At 32.4% G+C, this 17,324-nt stretch overlaps 1 protein-coding gene across 4 annotated transcripts in view; it reads right to left on the reverse strand.

Annotated features, from left to right (window-relative positions):
* The window catches only part of ERCC6 (ERCC excision repair 6, chromatin remodeling factor), a 119,019-nt gene that overhangs the window by 42,482 nt on the left and 59,213 nt on the right, over nucleotides 1–17,324 (reverse strand). For all 4 annotated transcript variants that reach the window (XM_001366039.4, XM_007478620.3, XM_016428141.2 and 1 more), the window contains 3 exons: nucleotides 12,841–12,969; nucleotides 8,281–8,439; nucleotides 2,513–2,648 (listed from right to left, as the gene is read on the reverse strand). In XM_001366039.4, coding sequence (XP_001366076.2) covers nucleotides 2,513–2,648; nucleotides 8,281–8,439; nucleotides 12,841–12,969 — 424 coding nt within the window. The remainder of the gene's footprint in view (nucleotides 1–2,512; nucleotides 2,649–8,280; nucleotides 8,440–12,840; nucleotides 12,970–17,324) is intronic.

A 17,324-nucleotide genomic window follows, 5' to 3' on the forward strand; every position in this document is an offset into this window, starting at 1 on the left:
GCGGTTTGGGGGTTGTGGCTTGCCAGTAAGGTGACTGGAGAAGCTCTGTAGTATAGGTTAGGTGAGGCGTCTTCCCTGAGCAACCTGGGTTAGTGGTTAGGCTGACTGCTCCTTTCCTTTACCGCCTAAAGCACTATCCTCTTAGGAGGCCCCTCATCTTGGAGGAGGCTTTGTGGCTGGAAGCTGAGCTAGTTTTAATCTTCTGAGGAGGCCTCGTGGCTGAGTTCTCTGAACTTCCCTTGGCTTAGGCTAACCCAGAGAAATGTTATACCCTTTTCTCTCTCACTTCTTGATTTCTTCCCTCTATTGTAATTAAACCACTACAAATATCCCAAACTGATTTGAGTATTTTTATTGGGATTGAATTAATCCCTGGCAACCACTAGTATAATATATTCAGTCAATAACCCCAATTTTAACCCTTACAATGCTATAGAGCTATCATAGGGACAAAAGGAAAGTTCCTCACCAGGAAAGCCCATAATAAGACCTGTGCTTTAGGAAAATTATGCTGTCAGTGCTAAGGAAGATACATAGAAGATCAGGGAAACTGGGATCAGGAAGACCAACTAGGAAACAATTACAATTGCTCAAATAAAAGACAATGAGGTGCTGGTCATGTGAAAAAGGACAAGGATGAGTGAGAGAGATGTGAATAGTTAAGACTTTAGAATCAAGCAGATGGAGGATAAAACTGGGAGGTATGGAAGAGAAGGAAGAAACAAGAAAAATTAAAGGTTATAATCCCCAGAAATAGATTAGACAGAAAGACAGGCAAGTTTAAAGAAAAAAAATAATAAGTTCTGTTTTTAATATGTTGAGTTGAAGTTGCTTCTATAATATTCAGGTGGAAATGTCTAACTGTAGTTGATATGGGATTTAAACTATGTAAATGCCAAAACTGTAAGGATAATTTTTAGTGTTTTGACTTAAAATCTAAAATAAATGGTCGCCATGGGAAATTCCCAAATATGAAAATACCCAAGTCAGTTGGGGATTTATGGAGATTTTAATTAATAAATAGAGAAGGAATTTAAGGGAAGGAGAGAGAGAGAGACAGAGAGATGGATGGGGGGGTGGGGAAGAGAGAGAGAGAGAGAGAGAAAGTCAGAGAGAGAGAGAGAAAGTCAGAGAGAGAGAGAGAGAGAGAGAGAGAGAGAGAGAGAGAGAGAGAGAGAGAGAGAGAGAGAAAGAGAATTAATTTCAACTGCCTAGTTTTGGCCTAGGCCTGAGCCTAAGGGAGAGCAAGTCAGTCTTTATCACTCACTACAAGACGGTCTCTGAGCTGGGTTCTTCCACTCCAAACTGAAAATTACTCTCCAAACTGAATTCAATTGACCCTGAACTGTTCCTTCACCTCCTTTTAAAGAGATTTTTCTCTCATGTCACCTCCCCTAAATGTTCACATCTACCAATCACAGTAGATGCTTTTTTTCCAGGACTGCTCATTCTTAGTTTTCACCTTCTTTGGTTTTCAACTTCTCTGGTTAGATTAAATCTTCTGAGTACTTCACACCTCTTTGTTAAGTTTGCCTTTTGTAAGTTACTTGACCATTTAGGTACTAATTTAACCTTTACAGGTACTTAACGCCTTTTTGTATTAAATCTAAAAATAGACCTAGCTTAAAGTTCTAGCTTTCCTATAAGGTATGAGTTGGGGGCTTTCATTGTTCAAACAGGAGTTTACAACTTTATCTTCCCCTAAGGCACTGTCTGAGTAGGGTGGAGTAATTTTAAAATTTCACAAGTAATAAGATAGAAGAGTATTGCATTGATTTGGGAGTAATCTTCCTAGACTGATCTTTGAACCCAAGGGAGTTAATGAGATCACCAAGAGGAAAAACACTATAGAGGGAAGGGGGAAAAAAGAGGGTTTTTCCAGAACAAAGCCTTGAGGGTAAAACAATACTTAAGGTTGAAAGATAGATGATGACATGGCAAATGAAGCAGAAAAACACTAAGACAGAGAGAACCTGGACAGTGCACCAAGATGAAAACCCATGGAAGATTGAATAAATGAAAAATAAAGCATTTAAGTCTTAACATATACCATATATCCCAGGCATTAATTGATGGGAATGCAAATTCAGGAAAGCAAGGTAGTCCCTGCCCTCAAATTCCATTGGGATTTGTTATAACCTATTAGACCATGAGCTCCTGAAGAGCAGGGATTGTCTTTTGTTGTTCTTTATATCCCTACCACTTAGCAAAGTAGGCACTGAATAAATGTTGACAGACTGACTCCCAGTGAAGCAAGGTGCTCTTCTGTTTGCTCTTCTATACAATATATTTAAAATATCCCCCAAAACTATTAGAAACAACAAAAAGGGTAATTTTCAAGTAATTTCAAAATGTCAATTGGCTCATAATATAAAAGTATAAAATTCAATAATAAAAATGCAACAACATGATTTTTGTTTCAGAAACATAGAAATGAAAGAAAAGGTGGATAAGTAAAATCAAGGGATTTAAAAGTGTAAGACAAGAAATACTGCATTAATATCAACATTACCTTTTTGTTTGTATATGATCCAGTTTCATGTAAAATTGCAACTCTAAAAGGAGGCCACCAAGTATGAAATTCTCTAACCCACTGATGCATTACTGTTGTTGGACACACAATTACAGTTGGACCCAATCCCTCAAATCTAGAATAAAAACATGTGATTAGAAAATATTGTTGTCAAATAAATATAACAGAAGTTAGGTGTTTGATTAAAAACAAACCTAATAGACTGAGTAAAAATCATTCTGGCTAGAGAAATTTACTGTCATTTTCTTTAATGAAAAAAACTATTGAGTTAAAACATAATGAAAGATCTCCCATCACTGAGCAATTAATGGATGCAGATGTCAATGTAGAACTAAAATTGAATAAAGCTCATCTTGAAAGTTTCTATGATATAGAAGCATCTTATTTAGATGTGAAAAGGTGGTATGATAAATAAGAAAGCTAAACAAAAATAGGTGACAAAAACCTTTTTTCCCTTATTTCGTCTAATGTAAGTATGTGCACGTGACTTTGCACAAAACAATAGCTAGCATTTATAAAACACTTATGTCTCAAAAAGTGCCTTTTATACACATTTCATTTGATCTTCACATCAGCTGTGCAAGGAAGGTACTAGCATGATTATCCCCAATTTTATCCCTACATGAGAAAACTAAGTTTCAAGGAATAAAAGTCATAAATAGGGTCAGGAAATTGATTCAAACTAAGATCTATCCTGATCCTATATTCAGCATCTTTTTCTATACCACACTGCCTGTGATAAATAATGTTAGGTTCTATATAACTGAAATTTTCCAGATGGCTGAAATTTACCCCTTCAACAATAATTCAGGAAACATTATACCTATAGATTGCTGTGTTAGATACTCAAGATACACAGTCCGTTTTCCTTAAGTAGTTTACATTCTTCTTAAAAGACTAAATTTAAAGAAACTTCAGGAGAGAGTGGAGAGACTGTTGCTACCTCTCCTAAGGGGCTCAAGAGATATTCTATAGGAAGTAGCACTCGAGCTGAATCTTGAATGAAGATGGGGATTCTTAGCACTCAACAGAGGGCTTAGAGGCAGATAGATGTAAGGAGGGAGTGCATTCTAGGCATGGAAGAATAGTATACAAAGGCTAGAGAAGAGAGGGCAGGTTTCCAATAACACAAGAAAATTAAATAAAGGTTTTTAAAAAAGGAAGATTCAAGATGGAGGTAGGTTGTTAATAACAACAGGTCTTTCTACAAAAACTTTTTCTAAAAAATATTTCAAGAGGCAGAGGGAAGGATGATTTGCATTACAAATATGGTAGATAGCCTATGAAAAAGGTTTGGAGACCAGAAATGGTATATCAAGTTTATGTCAAGAAGGCATGAAAACATTGCATGAATTAAGACTGCCAAAATAGGTAGGAGCAGATTAATAAGGGCTTTAAGAGTCATAAGGAGGATATTTTATTATGGAAACAAGAGGTAAATATTAAAGATCTCTGAAGAGGAGTAACACAGTCACATCTGCCTTTGGAAGATTAATTCTACAGCTGGGTAAAAGTGGACTAGAGACAAGAAAGAATAAAAGGAGAAAACAATAAGTTAACCAGTGAAAATCCAGGTAAGAAATAATTAAGGTATGGACTAGAAGTCAAGGGAAGAAACACTGTCCAGAAAAGGGAGGGACTAACTGTCAAAATCTACTAAGAGTTCACATAGAATAAGGACTAAAAAAAAAAGTCATGGAAGAAACTGTTAGTAACCTTAGGAAGAGCAGTTTCAGCCAAGTGGTAATATTAAAAGCCATATGTTTAAAAGAAGTCATAGGCTTCCTAGAGGATAAGGACAAAGTAGCAACTATAGTGACACAGACATCCCTTCCTGAGATTTTGTATTTTGGATGTGAAAAGATATAGGCGGGGAACTGCTGGGTCAAAGGAAGCTTTTAAAACTGGAGGTGGAGGAAGAAGGGTGTGTTTGTAATTAGTAGGAAAGAAAGTCCATAGATAAAGAGAAGCTGAAACTATGAGAAAGGGAAGAACAATAAAGAGAATTAGCTTTGAGGGAAGATAGGAAAAGATGTAGTCATGGGCACAGGAGAAACAACTCATTTATATAACATTTTAAGACTATAAAGTGCTTTACATACATAATCTCATTCACTCTTCTCAGAAACTATGGTATTTTATTCCTATTTAACAGATGAGGAAACTGAGGCTAGGAAAAAGTTTTAATGGCTCTTCCAGGAATAGTCACCTCTTAAGTAACTAAGGTGAACACAGGTCCTCTTGACTCAAAGTCTAGTGTCCTATCCACTAATCCCAAACTGCCTTATTTGTAAAATTAGAAGGTTGGACTAGATTACCACCAAATATCCCTTACAATTCTGTAATCCTAAAAAAAAAAAAACTCCATCAAAAATTGGGGCAGAAGAAAGGGAGCTTCTAAAATTACCTTTATTTTTAAATAAAAAATTAAATTATTGTAATACAAAAATCTTGTATCAATAAATAAAACCCAAAATTTGTCAGATTTAAGGAGGGAGAAATGGACCAGTTGGTTTTTTTAAGTGAAATAAAAATCATATGTGTGAGTAAATCACAACTTAAAATAATACTTGCCTTCCTACTGGTGTCCCAGAAAGGGGATAGAAAGATGCCCTTCCTCACTCAAAGAGAGGAAATTTTTTCTATATATACAGTAAAGACAATAAATGGTTGCAGGTTAAATGAATTAATTCTGAGGAATTGGTTGCTCAGCTGCTACAACAGCCACATTCCCTTGTATATTATATGACAATCAGAAAGTACTGTGAAATGGAGAAGCTAGGGAATGTTATAGCAATATTTGTAATAAGCATTTTTTCATAGTTTAAATGCAGAATCCTCAGACATGCCTCCAGTCAGGGATATATACTTCTGTACAATAGGAAGAATGATGTTCATATATACCCTTCATATTATTCTGGAAACATTCTCCCCTGCCAGCTTTTCTTTGTGTACATTGGATTTCCATCAAAAGATTATGCAGTTCAATTCTCCTATCCTATGCAGTGATGAAATGGAATGTAACTAATGTCAATACAGTGCTTAATAAGCATCTGATCAAAAGTTCTTTGCAATTTAAAAAATGCTTTCAAATAAACACATGCAAATTTTTGAGGCTTTAAACCAATCCTTTTCTGTCTAGATTCCATAATTAGAAAACTATAACTGATATCTCCTTGTGGGTTTTAAAAAGTCAAGTTAAAAAAATTCTAGTAAAACACCTCTGATTTCAGATTATTATGCCCATTAATTTCTCTCTCTTCTCTCAACAGTATGAGAAAAATGGAACTTTCTAACTGAGCCCCATTAAGTTGAAACCTTGGCATGGTTAAAAACTAAGAGAGGTCATTGCACATATAAAATTAGCCACCATTCTAATTCCTAGCACCAACAGGCTGAATATTAGAAATTATTTAAATACATTTCAAGTGACTAGCAGCAATTTTGACCAGATTTAATGGCTATTATTTAGTGTTTGTCACTGATTGCCTAATGAATCTATACCTCAGTCTACATGTTAGAAGTGATGTCCACTACCTGTGGTTTGTCATCTTTAAAAAAAAAATTTGAGGGAATAAACCATGTATTCAAATCATAGAAATACTCCCTGCAGAAATCATTTGAAAGTGCATTAACTTTTTGACATACTATATTAGGAACAACAATTCACTAAATGGCATCCAATGACCTAAAAGAGTTCAGGTAAATTTAAGAAGTGAACTATTTACTCCCTAGCTGTAATTAAGTTTGGGTCTAATACTTCTGTATTATTATTACTACTCCAGAAGCCAAATGAAACAATGGAATTCATTAAAAAAAAAAGAATGTGCTAATTGGAAAAGGAAAAGAGGTTTTTTTAATTTTGTTTTGTTTTGTTTTTAATCATATACAATGTTTCTCCTTGACACCTAATATTTCTTCTGACTACCTTTACAGCGATGACTAAAGAGGAGATATATGTAGCCTTTCCTATTTCCTCACTAAGATATCTGTAGTATATAACATATATAAGAAAACATATATCAACTACTCAATAGTCTGCCAAATACCATTATGCTCAATTTCTTTTTTCTTTAGGTCATGAAAATAAAGTATTTATCCAGCTTCAGAGGCCAAGGGTAGCTATAAATTATTTTCTTTTGTAATTTTCCATGGCAACATGGGCACATTTAAAGGGACTATGCTCCTGAGTATATCTCCATTCATAAATAGCCCAGTTGTTTGGGTGATATATAACCACATTCACCAAAGCCATTTCCACCGATACTATTTTAATAAAGATGATCTGGGCTATAATCCAATATGCCATGCTATTTCATTATGGAACAGAGGATATGAGCATTGATAGTTAATTGATTACAGCTGCTGCTCATTATTAGTACTGACTTCAGCTACCGATAGAATTGCTCCTACTCAAGAGAGAACATGTTTTAATTTTTATATCCAAACAGCACTGTAGGGAAGACTTTAGGTTTCCTAGGCCCAAAACATAAGATTCCATACAAGTTTTGTAATGTTGAAAGGAAAAAAGGAAAGTCCAGAAATCACTTTATGGACAGTTTAGGGAGATTTAGTCATCAAAAAAACTCAAGTACAGAAGTCAATAGAAAGACTAATTTAGAATAAAACACACAGTTCTATAATACTAAATAAATGATAATTATGAAAAAGGAGTTACCAAACACCAAATTTTCAGTAGCTTAGAAATCCTTTCAAATTTTTTTTCCACTGTGGTTTTATGAAATGCAAGTTTATGTCTAAGGTTCAAAAGAAACCCACTGTATATCAAATATAGATACTCTTTTACTCATTAGGAGAAGCCAGTTATTCAAAAGGTCATCATGAAATAGAGTTTCCTGATGGAATTCTTATCACAACTTAATCTATCACAGCTTCTGTCTATACTAATTTTCAATTATGCTTTCTAAAAAAAAGTTCTTCATGGCCTGTTTATTAGATTATAAAAGTAGTCTATTTCAGTACATAGGATAACAGATCATTTACTTGATTCCACCCAAATAAGCATGATCACACATTTTCAGACCCTCTTGAGATGAGCTTTTCAAAGTGTTAATTTTCATGCAATTCTTTAAAGCTAAAACTAAAACAAAAAAAAAATATTTTCAATCCTAGGATTATTCCAGCAGACTTAGATAGGAGAAGTAGGAAAATTCTCAGATAAATAGCAGCTTTCCAAAGAAAACAGACCTACAAATATTGCATACTAGTTATAAAAGAAATTCTGGATCACTGCTTCCAATTCACTAATCTAAAGCTCCAACTTTCCCCATGAATAGACTTTATACTTCCTGTAGTGCACACCTGGTGTTTTGCCAGAACAAATATTTTAATGTAAAATTTAATAAATGGAACTAATGGTATTATATCTAATTTAAAATTCCATATTGTGTAAACTATTGATATTAATGTAATTGAGTTTGTAAACAATCCATTTGTGGAAGCTAACCTTAGACACTGTATTGACCCAAAATATCTAGTGGGGCTCATCTGCAAAATGAAGCATCAATGCCTGGAATTCATTAAAAGTGTTACATGTTTAATTTCTCCTGCCCTACAGCTCCATTGTCTCGTAAAAATTTTCCTTTGATGTCCCCCACTAAAAGAATTAAAGGAATATTGTAATTGAAATGTCATCAATAATTCACAAGACCCTCCTCCACCAGCAATACATCTGATGAAATATTAATTGAGCTCCACAGACTGACAGTCTGCAGAGGAGCACTTGCCTGTAATTTGAACCACGAGTCCTGATCTTGCTGTAGCTCAAACCTGCCAAGAAGGCAATTATCTGGATGGTCTTGCCCAATCCCATCTCATCTCCCAGAATTCCTCCTGCCTGCTGGCAGTGCAATTCCCACAGCCACCTAACACCTGTCTGCTGGTACCTACAACAACATGCACCAACAAGAAAAAGAAAACGGCAAATGTTTGATAATACTGATCATAACAGAAAGTACTCATGAATTAATCATTTGGCAAGATTCTAGTACCAGTTACAGAAACATGTTGGATATGTTTTACATGAGTGCTGTATTTATAAGGTCATATATTATTGATGTACTTAGCCATAATATGTCACAAATTTGTTCTTTACAGAATACTAAAACATTTCTAATTAAACTGACAGACATGATAATTAGGAGCTACTTTTTTTATGTTAGGTCTAACTTGGTGTGCTGCCTGCTAAAAGATGAAGCTTCTTATATCACTGTCTAACCTCCAAATATTTTTTATGTTTATCTAGAAAGTTACATTAGAAGTCATAAGGAAAACAACAAACTTATTTTCTCTCAGTCTAATAAACAACTATGTTGAAAATGCTTGTTTACTATGTATCCAACTAGAAATTCAGTTAAGTAAAATATTTTTCAATAAGAAAAATGAATTAAATGAAAATTCTTTTTCAATATCATTAACAATTATGAATAATGGATTTGGTTTCAACAAATGGAACATGGCAAATAATTATCAGGAGTATATTTACTCTAGTACAATTATCAGGCTTAGAAGGGAACAAAGATAATTTAAAGGTCTACAACAATTTTAAATAAAAATAAGGAGGGGGGAAGTCAAAGCCTTGAAAAGATTAATTTTGTGAAAGGCCTTTTATATTTAAAAGCAAGAATTCATTAAGTATCACTGGTTGTAATAGGATAACAAATTCTGGTCCTTTTTTTAGATTTAGCATAGGTTACAGAAAAGAAATACATTCTTTGGTGAAAAGATATAAGATTGTTTTTCTTCTATAAATACTAAATAATGTAAAATCATATACAAAAGAGGATGTTAAGAATAAGTTTAAAGTGAAAAATCTAAAAACAAACCCATTAAAATAAAAAGTTAAAGCTTTTTTTAGAACTGGCAAAATAATTGAATATTCCCTTACAAAAAGAATTTCCTACATTCCCCAATTTTTGCTGTTCACTACTGTCATGCCTACTTGAAATTTGACACTAAACTTCAGTCTGAATTACAGTTTAAATTTATTTCCTAATAAACAGGCCACCATGAATATCTTTCCCTTCTATTTTAGACATAAGTAATAAATATCTGATAGTAGCACTGTGATTGATTGTAACATATGGGAAATACTTCTACATGTTGTTTGCATACAAAACCAAATTATGTGGCATGGCAAGTACCTTGATGAACATTCTTAGATTTCACAATAAAAACAGTAAAAATATAATAGGATACAGATTAGAGAGAAAACATATAAGTATTCTCAGGAAAGTAAAAACAAATTCCATTGAAAGTATTATGATCAGTTATCAACAAGGCAAAAATCATAACAAGCTATATGTCAATTATACTAACCAATTTCCGTTAAAACACATCATAATTAAGGTACAGTACACAAACACTGTGAAACATCATGATTTTGCCACTGTGTAATACCTCAGACCTCACTTAATTTCCTCTTCTAAAGAATGATGGAATTAGACTCACTGATGTCTATTTCAACTTGTGAGATTTTCCCTTGAATCTTAGTAGGAAAACTAAAGCAACTGAACTGACTATACTTGAACAAATGAAGATTAAAAGAAGATTTAATATTTACTGTGCAGCCATGCTGTGTTGGGACCCTTAACACATCTTTATGCACAAGAAGGACTATCATAGTGATGGTCTGGAGGAACTGTTCTGTAGTTCTAAGGGTAAGAGTAAGCTTAGATTACATAAAAGCAATTTCAGTTAGACATTAAAAATGATCCTCTAATTATAACTGGAAAACTGTAACACCCCTTATATACTGTGACAGGTTGTAAAATGTGCTTTCCTAGACATTTCAAAAATAAGAGAAATAACAACCATTGCAGGAGAAGTGAAAGATGTTCATTACATAATAAATAATATGGCAAATGTGGCACAGAGCTTTTCTGATTTTTGACCTTGATTAGATATCTCACTTGTGAATTTTGTGTTGTAGTAGATATTTCTAAACCACAATGAGGTTCAGGAATCTTTTAAAAATTTCAATCACAGGAGGCCAACCTAGATTATTACCATAGCATTTTCATGCTAATTGGGGACAGAATATTTCACTTTAAACTAAAATCTATTTTTACTGAACCAGAAGGAGAATTAAAAGATGAAAGCTTGACTTCTTGATGTTAAAGTTGCATCAATAAATGACTACAGAGCAAATTTTCAACACAAACCTTTAAAGTTTAAATACATGATTTAAATTGTTGATTATTCAACTACACTGTTAAAACACTTGGTGGAGAGAATGGTTTACATTCCAAACTCCTTTCCCTTGTGAATTGCACTATGCTCTGTTAATTTAATTCCAATATAGTATAGTTAAATACAGTAAAACTATACTTAGAGTTTAAAATTCAATTAGCCTGGCTAAAACTTAATTATACAAGAGAAATTTATCATCCTCATTAATTCCTTCCTATGCTAGACAGAAAAATATACAGGGTTTATTATGTTTATAAAATATTTAAAATTCTGTATTTTCAGACATAAAACAGAATCAAGTAGTATGCAATTAAACTAATTAGAAAATATTTGTATTGACTACCACAGGAGCCACATTCTAACTTACTTAAAAAATAAAATTTTCTTCCAATTAACCATGAACCAAGCTGTGCTAAAAATCTTGACAAAAGTCAAAATAATCATTCACTTGATTCCTCTCACCATTTAGGATATTTTGACAAAGGACACTGCACAAGTAGAAATACACTATTCTTCACTGTCTGGATTAATATGATTTTTGTTGATGGCACATTTCTTCTCCTATCTTTTTAAGTTCTAATTGTATTAATACTACTTATTTGTACTTTACTTTTTTTAAAAATTCTATTATTAAAGCTGAGTCGCTTAATAAACAAGCACTTTAAAAGGGATGATTAGTGCTATCAACAAGTTATTATTATTTGCCTTTTCACAGCTATCATTCTGAGGTCAATGAACAAAGCAATTACCTCTCAAAAGTATAAAACTATTAGTTTTGAGATTTTAAATTTTAGTCCTACTTCTTCCTCTAGCAACTTTAGTTGTTTTTTCTGTTGTTGAATAAGAGTAGCAATACTCATTCATCTTCTCTTTTCTCACACTCCCCCTGAAAACTGAGAGGAAATAACATAGATGGTATGATTATAGATCTTTGGGTCAAGGGGTAGAGCTATATTAGTGCATGTTATTAGTAAGCAGACATCTTGACAAAATGACTGTCAGCTAAGTCTCCATAAAAAATTAATTTTTAACTGTCTCAATTCTTCTTGGCAAATCATCCTTTACTAGAGACAAATGTCTAGGAATTAAAGGTGGAAATGAGTATTGAGAAGCTATTTAATGCTTCAACTTTCTATGCATAATTAGAAAGGCTATCTAAAGTAGTTTGTTAAGAAAATCCCAGGAGTGATGATAGTGAAAATGTTCTTTAGTATTTTATTTACATTAGTCATTTAAGAAACATAGTTGCTAAAGAATCAGGATCAATATCATTTTTTAGCCAGTGTCCTGTGTTCCCTGGAATACAGTTGATCCAATTTTGGTCAATTATATTTTAAGCAGTTACAGAATACTAGAAGTTATCATCTCTCCTACTATAAGGACAATATATAGATAAATATTTGAAAACATCAAAGCATAGGATCCATTGTTTCATATGTAAAAAAAACTTTTTAATTTTTATTTTAATACTAAAGCCTTGAAAGGCTATGGCTACAAAGAAATTTAATTTAAGAAAGTCGGGGGAGGGAGGCAGCTGGGTGGCTCAATGGATTGAGAGCTAGGCCTAGAGATAGGAAAACCTGGGTTCCTAGCTTCAGACATTTTCTAGTTGTGTGACCCTGGGCAAGTCACTTTACTCTCATTGCCTAGTCTTTACCACTTTTCTGCACTGGAACCAATACACTGTATTGATTCGAAGACAGAAGGTAAGGTTTTTTTTTTTTTTTAAAGTCAGGATTTAGTTCATTGAAATTGTTACCAAATGATTAAAAAAAAAAGTCACTACTAAAAAAATTAAAATTAAAAAATTAAAACCTCACTGCTGGCTATTTTGTACAGCCATTAGCCTAGTGAACTATATCTGTGCAGATTCATCAGCTACAGACAAGTCCAATATTCACTTTAGTCAATTTATTATCATCTAATTTTAATGAATAGCATTTGGCATAAATTTAGATTTGACTATATTTGTATTTGCAACAAACTGCTATAAGCGCCTTTGGGGACCACAGGTAACTACTGTCTATTCTTTAAATATTTATTTGCACATAATATTCTAATGATACAAAATAAAGGAAGAAGCATATAATACATACTTAAAAAGCTTTTTGAACAAAAAACCTGGCACTTTAAAACCTTCATCAAATTCAGCATCGCTTTCCTCAGATTCTTCTTCAGCCTTTCTACGTTGCTCTTTGTCCTCCAATCTCTGTTTATTCCACCTCCTACCACATAAGGAGAAAAAACATGTTTCAATGAGTGTAGTTATCATAGAGAATCTTAAGCATCTATACAATATCTATATCAAGAACTAACAAATTAGGCCATAAAAGAAAGCTTCAAAGTGTCACAGTTGCTATCAGTACCCAAAGCACTGCAAATATCTCTATACTCAATTGCCCCCATCTCAATCCACTTCTTATCTGCAGTATTTTAAATAAGGCCTGATTTCATTGGGAAAAACAATTCCTTTTATCAAGGAATACCAAAAGAAAGAATTTCTGTAATAGTTCTTAAGACATATAAACTTAATTTTTTAAAAATAAAATGTCAAGTGCTCCTACAAATATGACCATAAAACCTCCATAATTATGCATATCCAAATATCATTATGGTGCAATGAAAAAACTATGTATATCCCTGTCCCACCCCCACTACAAGTCATTTTAATTGCATCTGAACAGTGCTTACTATTTCTGTATATGGCCTACACTGTAAAAATCATGTTATTATATTACTTTGTACAATAAACTAAATACATAATCAAAATAAATTCATATTGAGTTTACCTACTATAAAGACAATTGAGGGTATAATTATTTAATTTGGAAGCACTAATAAAAAATAAAACCAATGGACTTTCATAAAAATATTAAGTTTCCAGAATAGCATTTTATTTTTTAATTTTATTGATATCTTTTGATTCTACATCACATTCCAAATGTATCCACTTCCCTGACACCTCCCTTCTCCCAAATCCTTTCCTTATCCCCAAAGGCCATTCCTTGTAACAAAGAATAAAAAGAGGTGGGGAGGGTAATAGTTCAGAAAAATTAGCCACATCCACCAAGCCTGACAAATGTAGGCAATGTTCCAAACTTATTAACACAATCCCCAAGCCTTTAGAAATAAGCTTGGTCTTTAAATTATGCAACATTCAGTTTTGTTTTCTTCCAATTACACTGTTGTAAGTCATTGTGCACATTGTTAACCTGGTTCTGCTTACCTCACTTCTGTATCTGTTTATAAAAATCTTCCTGTTTCCCTGTAGTCTTCCTATTCATGGTTTCTCACAACATAGTAATAATATTCCATGCTATCCATTTAACACAATTTGTTTAGTCATTCTCCAAATTAGATGGAATCTATTTTTTTCTAGTTCTTTGTTACTACAAAAATTGCTGTCAAAAGTATTTTGGTATATATGGAACTTTTCTTTCCACCTTTAACTTCTGTGAGGTATATATGTATATATATTTTTTATTTGAAATTAATTTTAATTTTTACATTACTAATACATATTTCAAATAGCTGTGATTAACATGTATGATGCTTTATTTAACTTCATTGTTATTTTTATTTGACAGGAAGCTGAGTTAGGGTCTGAGGCATGGTATGGGATAGCTGGCTGGATTGGGATTTTTTTGTGTGTGTGCACAAAACTAACTGGACTTAACTGGGATTGAATCTAAGGTCTATGATTTAAATAACTATACAACCAGCTTGACTGAAAATGAGTAAACTAAGAAATAGAGGTATATCCCAAAATTTCTATAAAAAAACAATAAATTCTATTATACCCATTTTAAGATTTGAAACTTAGAATTTTATACATATACATATATATGCACCTCACAGAAGTTAAAGATGGAAAGAATCTCTCTCTCTCTCTCTCTCTCTCTCTCTCTCTCTCTCTATATATATATATATATATATATATATATATATATATATATATATGCGCCAGGCAGCGAGTTTTTTTAGTTCAAACTATGGATATTTTATTCCCTTTCTTGGCCTAATTCAAAATTGATTTTCAGAATGAGAGGAACAATTCACAGCTCAACATTAACAATTTCCCTTTTTTGGGTCTTTGCAAATTAGTTAAATATAAGGTGAACCCTCTAGGAGTTATATTTGTTTTATAGTTAATGATTTATAGCACTCTTTTACATGATTAATATTTTGTTATTCTTTTTAGAAGTTTTCATCCACTCAGAAAAAGTTTAATGAATAAAGAATTTCAGAAAAAATATGACTTTAATATTTAAGAGGAAAATTACAGGTGCTAATAATTTAAAATTATGAAAGTCATGGCAATATGCTTTTGGTTGGTAGGAGCTAATTATTTTTAAAAATAGCTTTTTTATATATATGAATACAAGGCCTGCTTTTTCAATTGGATATTAATTTTTTAAATATTCATGAAACATTGAGAGTTTTTATTCAAAAGATTTAAAAAAATTTTTAAAGCCCATTTCTTCAACATGTAAATGAAAAAATGTGTAAGTTTTTAGTCTCAGAAATGATAAGATTAGATTCATGACTAAAATAAAGTTATTCCTTATTTTTTGGAGGAAAAGAAGGCTTAATTAGAAACATAAGTGGAATACAGAAATCTATCAGTCTGATAATGAAAGTATAAAATAAAATATTTGGGTGAAAATAAAAAAATGAAATATAACTATTTTTTGTAGAAGAACACTACAGATTTGATTCTTTCCTAATACAGATTATAAAACTGGAATAAAAGGAAGCTACAAAACTGACACAAAGGGAATAGTAACGGGCACTTTAATCAAGTATCTTCTGCTAAAAAGAGAGCATTTCAAAATCTTTATCTGGGAATTTAAATTCTTCAAAAGTAATAACAGAAAATGGAATACAGGAAAAATAAGAAAGAGTAGAGTACTGAATTTTGATCTCACAGGATGGTTTCCAAACAGATAAGAAGACTTCCTACTCCCTGTCAAAGAAACAGTTTTAAAAAGAATGGGGCAAAAATGCAGCTTATATTTGTACTGACATATAAAAATAAAAAAAATTGACTGTTTTAGCATTAAAAAAAACTTCTTGGTTTTATGGATTAGATACACTGATAGATTTGTCCATCCAAGAGTTTAGGATGACAAGAGAAGAAAATGCTAAACACAGACTATCATGTACTTTTAAGAAATCAGATTTCAAAAAATCAAAGCCATATGCTCCCTAGGCTTGAAATAGTACAAGCTTAGTTTCTAAGCTCTGTCTATACAACCACACATTTTCCTATTAAAGAAGAAAAAAACAGAGTATCCAAAGTAATAGACCTATTTATATACATATCTATACAGGAGTTCTCTGATGAGCTTAGGTTCTTTTAGTCTGATAGAGAAGATAAAAGGGGAGACAATGATTAAGGATAAGTCAAGGACTGATAAAGAAAGCACAAAACTAAGAATCATATTCTTTTTATTTAGTTCCTATCTTTTTATGGCTCAATGATGAAGTTTTTGAGAGTTGGGGCCTTAACTCCATTTCCACTCATCTTTCTCCACCTCCTCCTAAGTCTAAGCCCTATGGTTTTATTGTGCAATTTTGTATAGTGTGGTATTTAAAAAAAAAATTTTTTTTAGTTATATTAGCTTAGAACTACTATCAATAATTCTGGGAAAATCACAAAAAACAGAAGATATGTCAACAGAATGGATTAGGTTAAATGTCAGTTTTCAAAAGGGAAGAAAAGATTAGACCAAACATTATACATTTCTAAATGGAGCAAAAGGTAAATATTCTAATAACTATAGAGTAGTAAGTTCATACACTAGCACTGATAAAATTACAGAAGGGACTTTTAAACACAGTGGGAACATTTGGAAAAGAATGCAGTTAGTACTGGAATACAACATGGGTTCAACTAATAACATTTCTTTTTTGATGACACAACTCTAGTAGGTTGGTAGATCAAAAAATGCCAGTCATTTTACACTTTTAGCAAAATATTTGCCAATCTTTCATGTTAACCTTGTAAATATATTAGTGAAATGTGGTCTAGAAGATAAAATTTTGGGTAAATTAGCACCTAAACACAAATACCTAAAGCAAGATTATGAACTGATTGCTGACCATATAAAAGAATTTGAGTGCTGAGAGACATTCCAGATTATCTAGAACTACTTCACTTTGGTGATAGGTAAACAGAAGCCCAGATTAACTAACTACTTTGTCCAAGATTATACAGCTACTGAAGAACCAAAACCAGGTCTAGAATGTAGCCACTGTATACCACCAATACCTAAACTAAAATATTAAGTACAAAGCACTAGGAAAAATGAAGTTTAGGTAAGACACAATTTTTACTCTCATGGAACTTATGGTCTAGACACAATCTTAGATAACTACAATAAACAATATTACATGATAACTACATTAGAGGGATCTAAAATAAAAGGTCACAAGATAGCTCAGGAGGAAGGTAATTACAAACAAGATAATTATTTTGATTGGATTCTAAAAGTTAGAAAAGGATGGAAACTGTTTAGGCATCAACAAAGGTACAGGTAGTAAGAGGATAGGGCTTATTTGGGGAGTAGAGAATAGT

The sequence above is a fragment of the Monodelphis domestica genome, chromosome 1, assembly GCF_027887165.1.
Source record: "Monodelphis domestica isolate mMonDom1 chromosome 1, mMonDom1.pri, whole genome shotgun sequence".
Classification (NCBI taxonomy): Eukaryota; Metazoa; Chordata; class Mammalia; order Didelphimorphia; family Didelphidae; genus Monodelphis; species Monodelphis domestica.